The sequence below is a fragment of the Protomyctophum parallelum genome (assembly GCF_964188405.1).
Source record: "Protomyctophum parallelum genome assembly, chromosome: 16".
NCBI classification, from domain to species: domain Eukaryota; kingdom Metazoa; phylum Chordata; class Actinopteri; order Myctophiformes; family Myctophidae; genus Protomyctophum; species Protomyctophum parallelum.
The window spans coordinates 18,730,255-18,750,961 of NC_139711.1; the positions used below are offsets into that span (position 1 = coordinate 18,730,255).

The 20,707-nt window shown below is 43.0% G+C and overlaps 1 protein-coding gene and 1 long non-coding RNA gene across 3 annotated transcripts in view; both read left to right on the forward strand.

Moving 5' to 3' along the window:
- Positions 1-20,707, forward strand: part of LOC310873884 — a 414,042-nt gene that overhangs the window by 376,060 nt on the left and 17,275 nt on the right. The window lies entirely within an intron of this gene.
- lnx2b (ligand of numb-protein X 2b) overlaps positions 880-20,707 on the forward strand; it is a 35,663-nt gene continuing 15,835 nt past the window's right edge. The window contains exons 1-3 of one of the 2 annotated variants that reach the window (XM_083786559.1): positions 880-1,112; positions 11,804-12,450; positions 18,803-18,996. In XM_083786559.1, the coding sequence (XP_083642685.1) occupies positions 12,029-12,450; positions 18,803-18,996 (616 nt within the window). In that variant the 5' untranslated portion in view covers positions 880-1,112; positions 11,804-12,028. Of the gene's footprint in view, positions 1,113-10,859; positions 11,026-11,803; positions 12,451-18,802; positions 18,997-20,707 lie in introns of those variants that run through there. The other variant, XM_083786558.1, reaches the window with a different exon arrangement.

The following is a 20,707-nucleotide window of genomic DNA, read 5'->3' on the forward strand; positions in this document are numbered from 1 at the left end:
ATAAGAGAAGATTTTTACGGCTCTAGCAGTGATTCTCAACCATTTTAATTTCAAGGACCCCCAGTTTAACATGCACTAGTCTATGGGCCCACATGTAATGGCATTTCTATCTCTGGGACCCCCAATTTATATAGTAAAATCTAAGTTAATGTAACTCTGAGAGTGTTCTAAACTATCATTTAGCTGGGGACCCCCTGGAATTCCCTCAAGGACTCCTGGGAGCCATTACTGTATGTGCATGCACCGGGACCACTAGGCCAGCGGGCTCCTCCCACCTTGTCTTCTGTGGGGTCTTGCCTGTAGTGGGGACTGAGGACCCCCCCCCCATGGTCCCATGATAAATCATTTGAATTCCAATGATATCGGATAATTGCTCAGACATAATTGGCAATCTCTCTGGGTTTAAAGTTAATTCTTAGGCTATACTATATTATATTATTGAGAATTGTGACAAATGATGTCCTACCAATTATTACTTATTAGCACACTCATTAAAAAAAAGTTGGGTAAAAATATACAATGTTTTGGTCTTGTTTCCTTTGGCTTTTAGCTCTATACACATAAACTATAGGCCTATACTGTATATTCCCCATAGGCTCCATAATATTATTGTGAGTTCTTTGATTGAAGCAGTGTGCAGAAACAAAGCACACTACAGGAAAGTACAGTTCATAGAATCACATTATATGACAGATGTTATGTTACCCGTGATATTTGCATGGACGTCCTAGTGGTGAACGTCAGACCGTGGTGTGTCTTATCTGTGTGTGTTGTGTGTGTGTGTGTGTGTGTGTGTGTGTGTGTGTGTGTGTGTGTGTGTGTGTTTTGTTCGAAACTGGGACTGTTGCCCAGCCAGCCTGCTGCCTGCCTGTCGAGAGAGAGCCAGCCTTCGCCTGATGAACCACACCTGGGGGCGAGCAGCCAGAAATATGACCAATTCCGTCGCGCTATGGTGATCATCAAACGCGATTCTTTGCTATTACCGACACACGTCGTCCACCGTTTTTAAAGCGTGTTTTTTCCGCGATTCATCGAGACTCGCCACCACGATACCTTCTTTGTTTTTTAGGCTGAGCTAGGCTAACTTACTTCCGGGGTAAAAGCCTTTACAGGTAAGACGAGTTTCGCTCGGTCTGAGTTGAGTTGACTCTCGGACAGGTTATGTAATTCAAAGCAAACAATGTGGCTTAAAATAACATGTCCAAAGGTAACGTACAGTAAAACCGTGCTAAGGGTGAAAACTTATGGAATTGTTTGATTTAACAAAAACTGTTAAAACGGTTAAAGGTGTTCGCAGTCGCACCCGAACAGGGTCGGGGGCCATTTATTAGGCTACTGTATATATCATAATGCCAGCCAGCCGAGCCAGGTGAGCGACACGACCGAGTATCTAGAGTTCTCTCTTTGTTCCCCATGCACGTGTGTATTTTTTATTACCTTCTCTATCAGTTGGATCTATTACAGTCAGGTGGACCAAACAGACTGTCACTATAGCTGTCAGTGGAGGACAGTGAATTATTTATGGATTCACTTCTTCAGTCTGAGATACTCCTTTATGGGCTGGCCAGACAGACAGCCGTGCCCCAGCCAGCACCTATGTTTTCATTTTCAATAACAATAGTAATACTAACCTTGTGTTGTTGTACATAAAGTTCTACTATATGCTAGTCTAGCCAGTTTGTATTATATACACTTTTGAGAATGTTGCAACACTCTAAAGTGTTGAAAAATAATATTGTAGACTAGAGCAGCCATTTTTTCACAGCTCAGCTTCATTAACATTTGTGTACATTAACATTTTTGGTTAGAAAAGGCGATACGAATTGTAATGTGCCCAGATACAGTGTGATTATGCCTAAACAGTTTGGTTTTTATAGTTTGCTTATATTTGTCATGTAGGGTATAGGCTATGGCATTGTTACCGTACCGGTCACCAACCTTTATCTCGTGGAAAGTTTCAGGTAACTATTAATTAATGACTGGCTTATTTGGTAATTGCGGCACTGAATGTCCATGTTCTAGTGCAGAGGCTGTCAACCTGTGGGTCTGGACCCCCAGGGGGGTCCTCCTCACATGTTCACTTCTTTAAAATACTTTAAAGAAAGTTTTAATACCTGGGAAAGAAAGCAAAGAAAAAGACCATTGCTGCATAAAAAGTAATCATCAAACTAACTGGTAAAAATATCAAATAATATAAGAAAGAGGAAAACATTGTGAAAGTAGCTGATCTACGAGCTGACATTGTGAGCTTGTAGTAGCTAGCCTAAGGCGATTTTCACAATATTTATCCTTGGAGCTGAGTCAAAGAAAATGTTATGCCTCAACTACTACATTCCAAATGCTTATCAGGTTGGGAGGTCCCCAGTTAAATATGATTATTTTGGGGAGGTCCCCAGTGAAAATAAGATTTTTCGGGGGGTCACTCGCGGCCTTAAAAGGTTGAGAACCAGTGCAGTGTAATGTTCTGTAGTCATGTATGATTAGTCATGACTAAATGTAAAACAAGAGGCCTTTGTTGCAATGTTGTTTTTGGCAGCAAATTTCTATTTTAGTTTAGTCATTGTCTTTGGACTGAAACTTCATTTAGTTTTTGTCCTATTTTAGTCACCTGGAATGTTTTAGTGTTAGTCTAATATTAGCCGACTAAATATCATGCGATTTCAGTCGACTAAATCTACAGTTGTTTTAGTTGACTAAAATGTATTTTGGCGGCCTTTGTTTGATGTCGTCGTAATGGCTGATTTTACACTTGCATTGTGTTGTGAGCTTGTAGATCTGTTATTTTCATCATGCAACCAAGTGTAAAATGAGTTAAACTGGATCTCTTGTCGACTAGTCCCTTCCTAACATTTTAGTCTAGTTTTGATTTGGTGTTAAAATCAACAGTATATTATTACTTGCGCAAGCAGAGCGTGCAAGTAATGTTATCAGTCAGGTGCTACGATGCGTATGTCCGTTAGCAGCATATGATTTGACGTATGCTGGCACGAAGCAGACTGTGCAGTTATGTTTTCCGTCATGCTACGAAGCGTATGTCCCATGACGTGATGGAAGATATGTACCAATGCCAGGGTATAATTGATTTACGATGGTGACGTCACGTAATGATGATATGTTTCAGTGTCGGGTGGACTAAAGGTAATGCCCCTATGTATACATGTATGTAATCTGACACCACTGCCATAACGGGCATAAGTAATCATTACCTTACTTCAAAATACTACTTTTCCCCCTCCAAAAGCAAGGTACGTAGTAAATAGCTAAACCTAATAATTCAATATTGCAAACGTTCTTTCACAGAGAGGCTGAGATTTGAAAGTTTGTAGCGTTTTGTCAGTGTTTTTGTCAGTGAAAAAAGGTAGTCGACGAACATTTTTCGTCATAGTTTTAGTCGACGAAAACAACACTGCTTCGTCGCAATGTTTCAAGTCACAGTTTTAACTGAGAATTTGGAGAGAGAGAGAGTCTTTGTTCGTAATGAATTACTATATACTTCTCACTGTCCCTGTTGAATGGAATGGAATGCCATGTTAGAGGAATCCTGGTCTGAAACCTTAATGCCATGGGTGCTATTTTCGACCAGTTTGGTATGCGTAGAGAATGGAGATAGACACTGGTCTGCTGTACAGTGGGAGGTGTAGAGACCCCATGTATGGGCTTTAGTAGTACATCCTGGGCTTTAGTCTCTCAACCCCTTGGTCGGGATTCCCAACTGACTTTGGGGGGGGGGGGGGGGGGGGGGGGGGGGGGGTGAAGTGAAGTGAAGTCACGGTGAAGTGATAATTTAACTTTTTACTTTTAACCCATTTAGACCTGAGGACGATTTTAAAAAAAGGCTTCTAAATTCTAACAGTTTTATGAAAAACCCAGGTTTCTATGTTAGTGGTTCTCAACCTTTCCATGTCAAGGTCCCCCGGAATTATCTGTATTTGGCCGGGGACCCCCATCTGAAAATATGTTGTTCCAGGTACCCCCCCAGAAGCAAAGATTTGAGTTAAACGCTCTGAAAAAATATATATTCAAAGATTTGTGCCACATTTTCAAGACTTTTCAAAAATAGCAGACCGAGTGCAGCGCTACGAGCTTGTAGATCTGCTATTTTTCAATAGCTAAAGTATAACATAATGCTTAAAAGTTAAAACACCAAAGTGGTTCCCGCCCAAAATGGGTAGACATTTTTATTTTTTAATGGCAAAAAAAAGAGTGAAAAAAGACCATTACTAAATCAAAAGTAATCAACAAACTATGCTATAAAATTGATCTACAAGCCATTCTACAAGCTCACGTTGTGCACTTGTAGATCAGCTATTGATCTGCTAGTTTCACAATATTTATCTGTGGAACGAGAAAATTGAATGCCTCAATTCCTACAATTCAAAAAGTGCTTGTCAGGGTGGGGGGGTCCCCAGTTCACGCGTGATTATTTGGGGGGGTGTCGCGGCTTGAAGTGGTTGCGAACCGACCAATGGCACTTTGCAGTGGCAAATAGGGCTATTCACAATCATGACATTTTACTTCTTGGTTAATTGTCACACAAATATTGACCGTGAATGTTGAAACATAAAGAGAGGTAATTTCCTCTCCCTTTGGCATGCTGAAAGGTGGATTTTCAGGCCTGTTTTAAAGGACGCCAGGGATTTGCATTTTTTGAGGGATGGAGTCAGGGCATTCCACACTTGGGTGGCAGTGCTGTAGAAGGAGAATTTGCCCATGTTTATTTTGAAAGTGGGTGGTGGTACCAGATCGTTGTTCTCACTTCCTCTTGTATTGTTGCTGTGGGAGTCGATCACGTTTTTGAGGTAGTTTGTCAGGTATGCGGGTACAGAGGGCAAAGCGGCATTTACAATTTTAAATGTCTGACTCTTTTCTACCCGAAGCCACCCTAGACTTTTAAAATGGGTTGCAAAAAGATGGGTCATGGTGGGCCCCAGACCGAGGAGTAGTGGAATTAGTTTGTTTTGGGAGGTTTGTAGTTTGGTCTTTAGTGGTGCGTGGTGACTGGTGATCCAACTGAACTGAAGCCGCACCCACAACTGTTGTTGTATGATAAAGGGGGATGATATTGTGATGTCACTATATCAGTTTTCAGGAAGAAACCCTAAATACAAAAGGAAGACATCCATTGCACATCATAACCACACCAAGGGGTCTAATGAATTATCGTCAAATCAGTGCAATGCAAATAGTGTTCATTGCTTTTAAAAGGGTTCGATTTGCATGTTGTGGCAATAATAAAAAATCTATGTCTTCACTCTTCAAGTTTCAATATTTTTAAATAAGTCAGCTACATGTTGCCAATAAATGTTGTTTCAACTTTTTTGACACTAACATGGTAAAGTCCAGCGCACTCCAGCCAGTAGAAGATAGAAGGGCTCGTCGGTGCTCAACGGAGACAACTTGCAGCGGAGAAAATAATAATACCTGGGCACTTCAGGAGAGACCATCCAAATAAAATATACTGGAGCACTTGACCGGTCTGCAGGCACATGTTTAGCAGCCAAGCCACCCCTGCAAAACAATAAAACATGTGCAGACCAGTCGAGTGCTCCAGACTGTCCCAGACAGTATATTTAATTTGGGTAGTGGATGAATGGATGGATGGATGGATGGATTTTATTTTGTCATTGGACACAAGTGTACAACGAAATTAATCTGTTGGCATCAATCCAATGCAATACAAAATAGGCAATCATAGTAGTAGTAGTAGTAGTAGTAGTAGTAGTCTCTCCTTAGTCTCCTGAAGTGCCCAGGTATGATGTTCATTATAATCATTCATATTCCAACTCTTCACTTGGTAATGCATTACTCCAGAGGATACATGAGAGGATACATTAGGCAGGGGCTGGCATTGTATGACCCATGCTAGCTTAATACTAGGGTCTGGCACCATGCATTTCAGATTGTGGTTAGAGACATGACACACCTGTCTGGTACAGTCTGGCAGCCAAGAAGGGAAACTTTGCATGTGTTTGTTGCCCTCACCTCAGTCACCTGTGTCACAGAAGGTGTGTCTGCACATGTGACTCACGTCTCACGTTCTCATCAACAATCTGAGCAAGTGATTCGGCTGAGCTACAGTGTTGCCATGTCCGCTTATTCTAAATGACTTTGGGCTTCCTTTTCTGTAAAGTTGCTTGTAAATATTGGTAGTTGCAGGGTTGCATTTTCTTTGACTAAAGTGTAGTTGCTTATTAGGGCTTGCTTAAAAAAAAAAAATATATATATATATATATATATATATATAAATAATTAGAACGTTTTAAAAATATTACATATATATTTTTTAAATAGCAGATCTACAACCTCTCATCGCATGGTTATTGTCAAGTAGCAGTTGTATACAGTATATAGGTTTACTTTAAAGTGCTCATGTGGCCTATAGTAACTTAACTTATTTTGGGCTTGTTTTCCTAGACCAGACCTGGTTGCTTATTTCGCTAACAACATCTGGCAACACTGCTGAGCTATGAGGGAATGCCACCCATGGTAATCCTCTCTTTAGAGTTTAGAGAGACCCGAGGACACTCGGGTAAAATACATTTCCCTAGAAAGCTTAGAAAGTCACATGCTTGCTGCTAGGCATTTGATTTTGAGAATGTTCTACCGCTTCAAGGTCCCTGCGGCTTGTATATTATGTTGGAGTAGATTCCCATCATGCTTTTACATCACAATCTTATGCATAGCGTTCATGTTTAAGTAGAGATTCTGAATCAATATGTAGTCTACTGCAGTATACTACAGTAGAAGTAGTATCTAGTCTACTATGTTGTCCACATACAGTGGACAACATAGTCGGCTTGTTGCCAAACTACCTTTTTAACAGTTTGACTGCAGGGATTAAATAATCGTGAGCTCTCGTGATCTCCCTGCCTTGATTTCACTAACCTTTGAAGAAAGACCGTGCTGACGTCATCGTTCCTTTTCATGAAAATCCGCTTTAAAATGGTGTAATCGCTTCTCGTAGTGTTGAAAAATAACCCAAAGTGGTGATCACAACAACAGAGCGGAGGAGGAGCACGCCTGCTGCGTTCCAGTGCCACCATTGGAATGCATTGGGCCTCAATTTCCCAGAACCCTTTGCATACCATATCTCTGTCCGATAGAAACCCCGTAAGTCTTAAAACGTCCCATAAGTCTTAAATCGTATTAAAAGCGAATTAATTAAAACGTAACTCGTAATTTGGGGGGTAAGCTGTTCTACAGTCAATTTACTCGTATTAGGGAGGGAAAGTGTTAAATACAGTTGAGTTGAGTTGAGTCCATGAAACAAGATTTAACTTATTTCATATGCTGTTGAATTAAATTCAGCATTCATAATGCTACTACTGGGGGCACGGTTGGTAGTGCTGGCGCCTCACAGCTAGAAGGTCCTGGGTTTGATTCCCGCTCGGGACGCTGTGGGTGCTGGCGGCGTGTCTCCTCCGCGTCATCTCCGCGCCATACCTGAGGCGGGGTTGGCGAAAGGGCTTTTCTGTGTGGAGTTTGCATAGGATAGGTACCCTCACAAAATCGTGGGATAAAAATGATGAATACAAAAAAAATAGCATCCCAGGACCACCGGAGGGATCCTCCTTGCGTCCTTTTTCAATTTATTGACTCTAATGCAGGGTATTTGCGAAGCAATAGGAGTCGAGACAATATTCTAGGAGATGGTGATGGTTATGCTTTAATTTAATGTGACGATGGGGGAGAAGTACCATAACACTCATGAGGACGGTAGTAAGGTAGGTCTGCGTAGACAGTAGACCGTAGACCATAGTTCTACTGGAGCTGCTTCAAGGATAGCCTTGTTACCCAGGCTTTTATTTTCGTTCGCTACGGCTCACAACATGAAAGCCAGTGGGAACGTGAGACATTTCCTGGTCTAGGAGTGGGAGTGAACTACAGTGCAGAGGGGAGTCACTATCATGTCAATATAGTGACATCAGTTTTCTCCTTGTTTTCTACGTGGGGGGGGGGCTCTGATCGGTGAAGCAATATTCTCCAGCGCTTGCTCCAAGCATGCCCGCCCCTCTAGACCAGAAAGCACGCTGACTACTTTGGGCATAGGCCACTAACAAGAGCTCTCCAGGCATCCCGGTCCTGGGCTATTTTTGTCTCCACCAGGCCGAAGGCATGTGGGGAGAGTATGTTTTGCACTCCGTCCGTCCGTCCGTCCGTCCGTCTGTGTGTGTGTGTCCGTCCGTCCGTCCGTCCGTGTGTCCGTGAGCAGCTAATCTCGGCCACTGTTAACCTGGTCGATGCCACATTTTGCACACACACTCCCTGGATGCCAACGATGAACCTCTGCCCCAAACTTTCCACAATGGCCTGTTATGGCGCCACCAGGAGGCTGCTTTGTGCAAAACAAGTTTTTGCACAGTACACCTACAGATTTTGTCCAAACATCGCGCAAATTGGTACACAGTCTCTCTAGAGCCATTCAACGAAACGGGTCTTTCAGACTTCTCAGACTCCATCCTGATTGGTTAAGATTGGCTTCCAAAGTTCACAGGAGTGCTCAGTTTCAAACAAAATGCTGCAAATCATGAACACATCGCGTGATTTCCGTGAAATTGTGCACGCACATTCCCACTAGGCCGAGGAAGAAATGCCACATGAACAATTTCAACTCAGCCTCAAGGTGGCGCTATAACTGGCCGAAAAGTGTTTTTACCTCTAATTTACTTTTGTTGCCCTTTTATCCAACCACCAGATGAAGGCAAGCTGCAATGTCCTACATTCCTATCCTGGTGGAGACCTGTGCCCAGAAGGGCACTTTTTCTAGTTTGTTATTCATGTTGAATGAACCATTCTAGTAAGTTCGATGCATTGTTTTTCTTATGGAAAAGGATAATGTTATAAGGACGTGATGATTCAATTAGGGAAAGCTACGTCCTGAGCATAGACTGTAAAAAATATGGACAAAGCGTTCCCCGGGTCTAACATGGACGTAAAATGAAGCCTGTTATTCCTGCACTGTAAGTCGCCATCTTTCTAGATCCGTTTTGGCCCAGCTGGCCATTGGCTGGCTCTGTTTTGGCCCAGCTGGCCATTGGCTTGCCCAGACAACGAGGCGGGACTTCCCCCCTTCTTCTCCGTTGGTTTTTATTTTGACTCGAGTGGGAGGGGAATCCCGATCATAGACTGTAACGGTAGCCACGCCCCTCAGAACATACGCGACTTTATGGTAATTTTTTTAATTAATGGGACCATAATTTTCCAAAAAGAATATTATGACATTAGAAATGAGACTTTAAACTAGTGACTGGAAGCAGAAAGTATTCATGACCATGTTTATTACGGTAATACAGTCTAGGTGAAGTTGGGCCCAAATACATGGACTTCTATGGGGCTATGGGTTTTTCTGGGTCCAATGACAGCGCCACAACAGGCCATTATATGAACTACGATTTCCTTAGTGGCTTCACAAAATATCTGTCTGACTGCCCCCCTGGTCCTGAGTCCCTGACTGGTGATACAGAATCAGGAGGCTAATGTAGGTGTCTGTCTGTCTGCATCATTGGATTCCAAAGGTCTCCATTCCTACCATCCACATTAAAAAGCAATGCCTGAGTTTCCAACACAAAACGGGATCAGCTGTGCTTTCAAATGTCTCTGGTTTTAGTGGGTCAAAACTGGTAGAATGGTGGGGGGTGATCATGGCAAACAAACAAACGTATGCAGCCTGCCTGGGTTCAATTGACACCCTGAATGTGACAGTGCAGCGACACAGGGCAAGCCAGGAGGCCATCCATCATCATCATCCCCAGGGCCACTGCTTGGCTCGCTGCTCAGATAGCCACTGCTCTAATGAAGACATGTACTGCATCCTAAACCAAACCCCCAAGGGTGCGTTCTCTAGCTATACAATGCCTGGTGATTTTCCAAAACGTCGGGACCACATTTTGTCATTTAATAAATGCAACTTACGGTATTTTGCAACAAGAGAATGAATGTGATTGCCCGTCTCTTTTCGCAGCACAAACCACTTGTGTGTCCTTTTCAATTAGGCAATGCATGCAGGCTATTTTTTTAATCTAGTTTATTGTTAGATTTCCGCTATTGGATCGCGTTCTTTTGGGGCTGGTTACAAGGTCATGTAAATTCCCCGCTAAATTGAGCATACCCACCCTGGTTTCTCATTTGTTTGCCTCGCTGTGTGTTACAGGATTCATGACCCATATCCATTACAAGAATAGGTATCACCTGAGCAAAGTAAAAGAAAGGCTGTGTGAAGGACAAGTCCTGCGCATATATATATATATATATATATATATATATATACCGTGTGTGTGTGTGTGTGTGTATATATATATATATATATATATATATATATATATATATATATATATATATATATATATATATATTGGGAGATGGATATAGCTATACTGTGTATATAGATAACTGGTTGATCTAGCTCTCAGATGCTCTTGAGTGCTTTTGCCTGCGGTAGTGCGACATCATCAGCACATAATAAACCATACCCACCCCCCCCCCCCCCCCCCCTCTCTCTCTCTCTGACAGAAGCAGACTGAATGTTTCTCCTTTCCTCTGAACTCCCCTGTGCCTCTTCACACAGCTCTCCCTCCACGGTCCTCCCAGCCAGTGCAGTGGGAGGACACACACACACACACGCGCGTTCACTGACTGAAGGGCTTGATGATATACTTCCTTTAGTTCCTCGTGTGCAGTCACTGCAGTGTCACACACCAAAAATAGCAGATCTACACGCTTTTCTGCCTATGGTATTAAAATGGGCTATTTTCAGTGTGTGACAACCAATTTTACATAACCCTTTATATTCCTTTCACTCTCTCTGGACTGTCTTTTGCTACATCCCCCTCCCCCTTCTCTCTCTCTCTCTCTCTCTCTCTCTTTCTCACACTCAAACAGACGCACACATACATTACTCTGAGATGTGCTGTTGAGGTAAAGGCTCTGGTTTCATTCAGGCTGTAGGCAGCCAGCATAGCTCCTAGGTTGGTTGATTGTGTGCAGACAGAGGCTGCTGGGTGCTTGACAACACAGCTATCATCTCAGGTGAGTGGAACAAAGCTAACGTGGAAGATGAAAACATGATAAAGCCTTTTTACATCAACCTGACCTCTACATGGGCGTCACACAATGACCAGTGAATACAAGGAACGAAAGCAGTTTCTTTTTCTGAGGCACTGTTTTTTCTTATAAGGAATTTACATTTTGACAATGGGCAACAGAAGTTGTATGTCTATAATGTGATTGTGCTCCTTGGTTGTGTATCATCTGATTTTGGAATTTTTTCCATAAATGCAAATGCATGTGAAATAAAATGTATGTTCATAAAAGTTAAAACAAATGAGTTTTTGGAGCTGACTGGTTGGGAGTATGTGTTTGCTGATGTGGATAAAGTGGCAATAGTTTCTCAGAAGAATGCATTTGTAACCAGCACTCTGTAGGAATTAGCGGGGATTAGGAGACTCCACAGAGGGATACAGACCTCTGTTGATTGGGCGCATGGGGGTCATTGGTGATGGGGATTGCATTTCTTCCCAGTTAATTCCAAGTTCTTATTCCTCTGTAGCTCCATGCATTTCCTTTCGTCCCATTAGCAGGTCTTTGACTATAGCAGCGTAATCCTTTTGATGAAGCGCGCTGTGATATTTAGCTGAAATGGGAATTCCCTTTGTCCCTCAGGAAACTTGCTGAGAGGAAACAGCTGCCGCTTGCTGCCATATTGCAGGTCCTCTGTGGATTTGTGTCATTTCCTGTAGAGCTGGCTGGTTTGGTTTGAGTACAAATAAATTCTTCAACAGACCTTTTTCTGTTTTTCTCTCAGCAGAAAGCCAACATGAAGTCATGAAGAAGACCGGGTGAACAGTGAATTGCGGACCTGGGTCTGATGATCTTTCCAAGATCAACCGGGGATGTACAAACTCACATAGAATAATACCTTATGAAGTGAACTTAGAGACCAATTTCTCAAGGAGAATAAATTAAGGAGACTCGTATCCCTTCCTCTGGAGCAGAGGAAGTTTGGGACTGGGGGGTTCCTCTGCCAGTGGCCATGATGACGGAGCCCAAGGTTCCCAGCAGCAGTAGCAGCAGCAGTGCTAATAACACTGCGAGCCTGACATGGGCCCAGGTGTGTAAGGAGTGTGGGCAGCAACACGAGGGCCAGGAGAGCCACCTGTACGAGTACCAGGACGAGGTAGACGACGAGCTGGTGTGCCACATCTGTCTGCAGCCTCTGCTCAGGCCCATGGACACTCCCTGTGGCCACACCTACTGCTTCAACTGCCTGAGCAGCTTCCTGAAGGAGCAGGACTTCTGTCCCGTGGACCGCCAGCGGCTGCAGCTGCACCAGTGCCGACCCTCCAGCCTGCTGGTCAGGAACCTGCTGGACAAGATGACGGTGCTCTGCCCCTACCACACAGAGTGCCAGCAGCGCATGCAGCGCTGCGAGCTGCAGCCTCACCTGCACAACAGGTAAGGGGCCCACTGAACGAGGAGAATAGGAGTGGCGATAGTGATGCTCATACTGATACTAGGCTGACATTTGAAGTGTAGCCGGGGAGCCATATAGGCCCAAAAGCTCAACGGTTTAGGATTAACCTGTGATGTCATGACATACCTTTTTTATTTGTGTGTTTTTTGAGTGGTGCAACCACTCCAAGGAACATCAATGTCTGTGTTGGTTCACCTATGTGACGTTAATGAGCACCAGTATGAGGAGTACCAGTAGGGGCGCTGTTGTGCCAGAAACAGAGAGAGAGAGACAGTGCTGCACTGTTGCCTGCTAATGAGAGAGAGAGAGGGGAGTTGCACCACTCGGTTCACACGGGTGTGATTTTTTCCTATTCACTTGGTCATTAAGGTCCACAGAATGGGAGGTCTGCTCTGCTGGAAACATCGGGGAAAAAAAGTGATGGACATTTATTTCTGTACCAACCTCATCCTCGCAACACCGATAAGCATATTTGCAACCTTACATTTTGATGCCATTGGAACTATTTGTATTAAAACTTTTCAATCAAAGTCACAACACATTTTCACAACATTTATTTAAGATGCTATCTTACGCCAGGGCTCCACTGGGCGCGTCTGCGTCGCGTCTGCGTCGCGTCTGCGTCGCGTCTCCGTCAGCGTCGGGAATGTTCCCTTTTAATCAATGGAGGGCGGCTCCACTGCCCGCGTTGCGTTGCGTTGTGCTGCGTTCGGTGACTCAGAAATTGCCCCGGTTCGTTTTTTGACGCACGCACGCACGCGTTGACAGCAACATAAAAGAATGTTGCTGACGCGGTGGAGCACCTCTAGCGTGACGTTGACGTTGTCATGACACGAGCAGGACGCGACGGAGACGCGACGCGCCCAGTGGAGCCCTGACGTTAGAATAGATGTAGACCTATTTGACAGTGCAGAAACATAATTGCCTTAATTCCTTGATGCATCAATTAACGACCATCAGCTGGTCACAGTCACAGCACTCCCAACACCGAGGCTCCACCGGGCGTGTTGCGTCTCCGGCGCGTGCGTCAAAAAATGAACCGGGGCAATTTTAATGCAGTCGCGCAACGCAACGCAGGCAGTGGCGCCACCCTTCATTGATTAAAAAGGGAACATTCCCTGACTGTGACGGAGACGCGACGCTGACGCGCCCGGTGGAGCCCCGGTGTAACGGAAAGTGACTGCATGGAGTGTGTTTCATTTCTATCCAAAGGCCCTTAGATGATGGAACATGATTTAAGTATTACTGTGATTATGCTAAACTCGCATATCACACATACCATAATTCAGTGGCAAAAAAAAAGCCATTTTGGGAACCACTGCCATAGACAACCAATATATGGCAACATTTTCATCGTACTTTTAAGTAGCATGTGACATGTCAAACTAGGGAGTTTCATGATTCTGAATCCATTCCAAGCATTAAGGTGGTTGCACACTGGGCGCGTTTTTCGGAAAACCGATGGAGAAATGCAGCAAAAAATCAGAAAGACACGCTCTGTGTGCAGGGACCTTTAGTTTTGCCTTGGCCTAAAAATGGCACCATCGCCATTTTTAGGCCAAGGCAAAACTAAAGGTCATCACAAATGTGAAGAGGTCAGCACATTTGGGCAAGTGGATATGGACGAGGGTTTTTCGTGCAAAACTAATGCTTGGAATGGATTCAGAATCATGAAAACCCCCTATTTTGACATGTCACATGCTACTTAATGTATGATTAAATTTTGCCTTATATTGGTTGTCTATTTCTTTCGAGATATTTCCAGCAGAGCAGACCTCTCATTCTAGTGTGGACCTTAATGACCAAATTAGTAGAAAAGAATATAAATAAAAAGTATGTCATGACATCACAGGTCCTCTCAAATCTTTGGTGGCTGGCTCCCCAGCTAGTTGTCCCAATATTAGAAAGTGCATGGCACGTAATGCATCGTATGCAACTATGCATATTTCTTCTCAGATGCCAAAATCCCATATGGAGAGGCACGTTTTTTCATGCTAGAATTTTCCACAGAAGGTTGGTTTCTAATTGACATTTCAGCAGTATATATTTCTCTAGTAGGGCTAATTTTCACTTAGCGGCCATAACACTAAACGTATGTCTTATGTGTATCTCTGAAATGCCACTGAAGTTGTCCTGAAAAGTTTGGTGTACAAAATAATTATATTGACTGAATTGGATGATGCAATTGCAGTCATAGACCCTATGGGCTATGAGCAAGCATGTAAGGCCAGTGTTCATGGTAATTTGAACCACATAGGAATACTGAAAAGGGGTGTAAAACTGTCAATATGGGTTAACTTGTATTATAAATGTAGTTACTTGCGCAAGCAGAGCGCGCAAGTAATGTTTTCGCCCGGTCTCCTTCGTCGTGACAGCTGTTCCGCCATTCGATGTTTATGCAGAAAAACATCAAATCTGTGCCTGTGTTGCTGGACCAAATGACCACAAATTACCATATCTCTTACGTCATCATTTAGAGCTAGTCATACGTATACTATATACATAATCAGTAAAAATAAAATAGCAAATTGTGCCTGATCTGCTGGGACCAGAGTACGTGGTGTGTATGTGTATGACTAGCTCTTAATGATGACGTAAGAAATATCGTCATTTGTGGTCATTTGCCCCAGCAAACCAGGCACAGATTTGCTGTTTTCTTGCATAAACATCAAATGGCGGAACAGCTGTCACGGTTTTTGGCGCAAAGTAACCACAGTATACCGCTAATCAATACAACTACACACTTTATACAGTATAGAGTATAGAGTATAGAGTATATATGTATACATATATACAGTATATGCCTATATACTATATATATACTATATATATTACTTACGTCATCATTTAGAGCTAGTAATACATATACACACCACGTACTCTGGTCCCAGCAGATCAGGCACAATTTGCTATTTTATTTTTACTGATTATGTATATAGTATACGTATGACGTAAGAAATATGGTCATTTGTGGTCATTTGGTCCCAGCAAACCAGGCACAGATTTGCTGTTTTCTTGCATAAACATCAAATGGCGGAACAGCTGTCACGGTTTTTGGCGCAAAGTAACCACAGTATACCGCTAATCAACTTACAACTACACACTTTATACAGTATAGAGTATAGAGTATATATGTATACGTATATAGTATATGCCTATATACTATATATATTTCTTACGTCATCATTTAGAGCTAGTCATACGTATACTATATACATAATCAGTAAAAATAAAATAGCAAATTGTGCCTGATCTGCTGGGACCAGAGTATGTGGTGTGTATGTGTATGACTAGCTCTTAATGATGACGTAAGAAATATGGTAATTTGTGGTCATTTGCCCCAGCAAACCAGGCACAGATTTGCTGTTTTCTTGCATAAACATCAAATGGCGGAACAGCTGTCACGGTTTTTGGCGCAAAGTAACCACAGTATACCGCTAATCAATTTACAACTACACACTTTATACAGTATAGAGTATAGAGTATATATGTATACGTATATAGTATATGCCTATATACTATATATATTACTTACGTCATCATTTAGAGCTAGTCATACATATACACACCACGTACTCTGGTCCCAGCAGATCAGGCACAATTTGCTATTTTATTTTTACTGATTATGTATATAGTATACGTATGACGTAAGAAATATGGTCATTTGTGGTCATTTGGTCCCAGCAAACCAGGCACAGATTTGCTTGGCGCAAAGTAACCACAGTATACCGCTAATCAACTTACAACTACACACTTTATACAGTATAGAGTATAGAGTATATATGTATACGTATATAGTATATGCCTATATACTATATATATTTCTTACGTCATCATTTAGAGCTAGTCATACGTATACTATATACATAATCAGTAAAAATAAAATAGCAAATTGTGCCTGATCTGCTGGGACCAGAGTACGTGGTGTGTATATGTATGACTAGCTCTTAATGATGACGTAAGAAATATGGTCATTTGTGGTCATTTGGTCCCAGCAAACCAGGCACAGATTTGCTGTTTTCTTGCATAAACATCAAATGGCGGAACAGCTGGGGGATATCAACACATATCAATGATTTATTTGTCTCTGAAAAACTAAAAAGGGATCCAGAATATATCTACAACGATAAAACAGTATTTCTTATATAGATAGAAACTTGAACCATACTTAATAATACTAGGTGTTTATATGCATAAAGTAGGTAGGTAGCAAATAGTTACATCTAAACATGAATCATTTCAAACGTTCCTTCACAGAGATACTGAGATTTGACAGTTTACAGCGGTCGAAAGGACTTGCGCGCTCTGCTTGCGCACTAGTTGGCCATTTATGGCCTACTAGTGTGCAACAAGCAAGTATGCACTCGACAGAGTGCAGTTCTAGTAAATTCTATGTTAATCATTGACGATTAAATTAAATTCACATCAACGGTGTTTCCCTTTGACACTTGTTGGACTCTGTGTCAGCAGGGAAAAAGTAGTCCAGTGGGAGTCCCTACCTGAAGGAGTGCTTGAGTTTAGTAGCACAGTGAGAGTCCCTACCTGAAGGAGTGCTTCAGTTTAGTAGCACAGTGAGAGTCCCTACCTGAAGGAGTGCTTGAGTTTAGTAGCACAGTGAGAGTCCCTACCTGAAGGAGTGCTTGAGTTTAGTAGCACAGTGAGAGTCCCTACCTGAAGGAGTGCTTGAGTTTAGTAGCACAGTGGGAGTCCCTACCTGAAGGAGTGCTTGAGTTTGTGACTGTTGTGAAGTCATGAAGAGACGGAGAGACTACTGATTGCCCTTGGGCATGTAAAACGACTAGTTTCTAAAGGTGCCTAGTTTCAAATGTCACCCCTTCTATACGGCTGCTAAAGCTATTATAATGTCTTTGTGACACATATTGCTGGCAGCTATAGTACCTAGCAATATGGTAGCTATATGTTCAATGTTGCAATTTGTAACATAAAACATGCACTGTCATTTTCATTCACAACCTCATAAGACTTAACAAGCCAGCCTTCATGTATTGTTTTTCACGTGGTCTGGTCGGTCGCTGTGATGCTTATCATCTCTGTGGTGACGCAATCATTTGTGGGTAAACTAAGGCCTCGATCGCTGTCATAGATATGGTCACTCACAGCCCTGCTGCAGCCTCCCAGTGTAAACAATGAGGAGGCAAAGTTCAGCCACCAGCAACAAACGGCAGTACTACTAGCACTGAATGACTGACTTAATCAGACTGGACCTGTCCCCCTCCACAAACTCCCTGCAATGCAGTATAATAGTGTGCTCATCTGCATAGCGCTTCTCTGAATTTTATGTGAATCTGGTCTCTCTCGATGACTCGCAAAGCTCCCGGCACCCCCAGCGCCTCCGGCGCCTCCCAGTTCTTCTGCCCCTTTTTCCATACGGTTGTCACGTTTTCCTTTTACTTTATACCTGATGTAAAGAAGCCTTAGTGTTTTATCCTCATAGTAGTTTTTGTATTGACCTATTTACCAACGTCGGTGGTCGTGAGACATGGCCAAAGCATTTCCGGGGGTCCCCAGCCAAAAACATTGAGAACCACTGCCTTAAAGGACCACTTTTTCAACCTACCTCACTAATGCTCATGATAAAATACTTCAGTTCAGAACCCTGCCTACCAGTGAGGCGGCACTGGCTCAGGGGTAGAGACGAGTAGCCGGTAGAACGGCTGCATGGGAAAGCCGTGAGGTTCCCAGTTCGATTCTGGGCAACCCCCAGAGTTAGTGTCGAAGTGTACTTGAGCAAGACACTGGACCCCTAAATTGCTCCCGATGTGCAGGTTTGGGCCTTGCATGGTTTCCTCCGCCATCGGTGTATGAATGTGAATGTAATGCATAATCTATGTAAAGCGCTTTGGATAAAAGCGCTATATTTATAAATGCACCATCACCACACCGTTAGGCAGGTGTTTTATTTTTTCCCAGACATTTTTATTTATTTATTAACACGAGAACACTGGCTTCTCTTATAGCATCTTGACTGTCCAGGCAGGAATAGAATGTCTGTAGTTTTCTATAGCTTGGATTCCCCATCGATGTCACTGGTAGGCGGGATTCTGAACCGTCCACAGCCCTCCTCTGAAACACAGAGTAGACAAAATGGTACCATGTTTCATTAGTATTAGTGAGGACCAATTATATGAAGACGGGTCGTCCTTTAATCTTTTTTGCACCTCTTAGTTATGCTTCAGAACCGAACTTCATTGCTCATTTTATATATTGTTATTGATGAACGTGAATTAATGCTCTGTGTTCTGTTGGTGGGATCAATTCAGTTGAAATGTGTAATAGATTTGACTATCGGTTGGATTATTTCCCCCTCCTCAGGTGTCCTGTTTTCAGAAAGATGAAGGAGGAGATGGAGCGAAAGAAGAAGCCGTCCTGGAACGAGTTAAAGGGGATTAAGAGTGAGGGAGAGTCGTCGGCTGATGCCAAACACGCCCCTGGCTCTTCAAGATCCTCCGTCCGAAGCCAGGCCGAGCCTGGGCTAATAAATCCTGCCTACGAGGAGAGCGAAGATGGTATGGAGTCATTTCACTAACCAAATACTAAGGCCTGTTTCCCACTGGCATGCAAAGCGATGAATCCAGACAATGTCACATATTGCCTGTTGATTGCTGTGGCTCATACGATGAATGAATTGCATTTTTATAGTGCTTTTCCAAGTGCTCAAAGCGCTTTACAATGGTTCATTCATTCATACATTGGGAGGTGAAGCGGCGAACCGTCGACGCCAGCGTCCTCTCTTCCCACATTCACACACCAATGGTGGCAAGCTCACACCGACCAACTCATTGGAGGTTCAGTGTCTTGCCCAAGGACACTTCGACATGTGGACAGAAGGAGCTGGGATTCGAACCGCCGACCCAGGGATCATTGGACGACCTGCTCTACCTCCTGAGCCACAGCCGCCCTAAATAAGGATAACGAGTGCCTCCAAACAGTCAGTTTGTGTGTATATAACCAAACAAAATCACACAAAAAGAATAATGACGAATCAGACTGTCCTTGTGGAAATCGACGTATACGGCATACGCCTTTTTAGTATAAAATCTGTGCATGAGGGCAATTCTCCTTTGACAGCTATTTTCTAATATCCAACAATGTTATGGATTGTATGTTGGAAAAGGGCCTAAAGGACACGATAGGACATGGAGACATGATAATGAGTAGTTACTGTAAGAATATTCATCCAAATTGGTGTTGAACTGTTGATTGTTGTCCACGTGAAAGAGATGGTATGCTTTTGTCAACTGTGAAAATGGCATTCCTTTTTGAAGTGCTCATGGCAGGAGTTGTCAAAACAGTGGAAACGATACACTGATGGGTTTTAGGCCTCAGGGTTTTGATTTTGACGCACAGGTAAATCATCATCATTAGAACATGGAACAACTTGCATACGTTTTTAGCTGACTGGTTCAAAGACAAAGTAGTTTACAGACACCTGGTCCCTAATTCTCGGAAAAAAACTTACATCATTCTCATCGTCATTGTCTGGATTTACAATTGCTCAATTTCTTTTTTTTTTTTTTTTTTTTTGGGGGGGCTTTTTGCCTTTATTGATGTACAGTAGGTTGACAGGAAACGGGGGAATAATGCAGTCTTGTGAACTTGCGATGTACGAGCTGCGTGACCGCGCCCTAATGTATACACGATGTTGTGTGACAAAAATAAAATATCTACAAGCTAAGCACATTGCACCATGAGGCATCTTAGGGCGTTGATGCACGTATCATCCTGAGGCATTGATTGCTATAGGCCTGGAAATGGTTGAATGAGATTTCATTGTTAAACATGCATGGGAAGAACCCTGTAACTCAACCAGCCTCTGTTAAACAGGAAAACCACTGCCGCTGGGCTTTTAACCGTTTCAGTTCGTAGGACGCATGAGGCTGTCATAAGGATCCCAAAATAGTAGTGCCTACGACGTCTGTGGACGTCCTAGCGACGTCCCAGCGACGCGGGGCGAGATAAGAATATTCAGAATTTTTCCTATTTTTTTTTTTTTTGGCATTTCGCTTTTCGCTTTCCGTATGCTAACGCTCAGTGCAATAATTAGCTTGTCATTGACTCCCATGTTAGCGCGGCGGAAAGAATGACTCGTATCTCCTAATCCAGGGCGCGCTCCGTGGTGATGAATGGATCGATATGCTGGCGCTTCATTTCTGCTCCTCATCCGTCTCTCCCGCAAAATATGAACGTTTTTTGGAGCGTAAAATAATTAATTAAGAT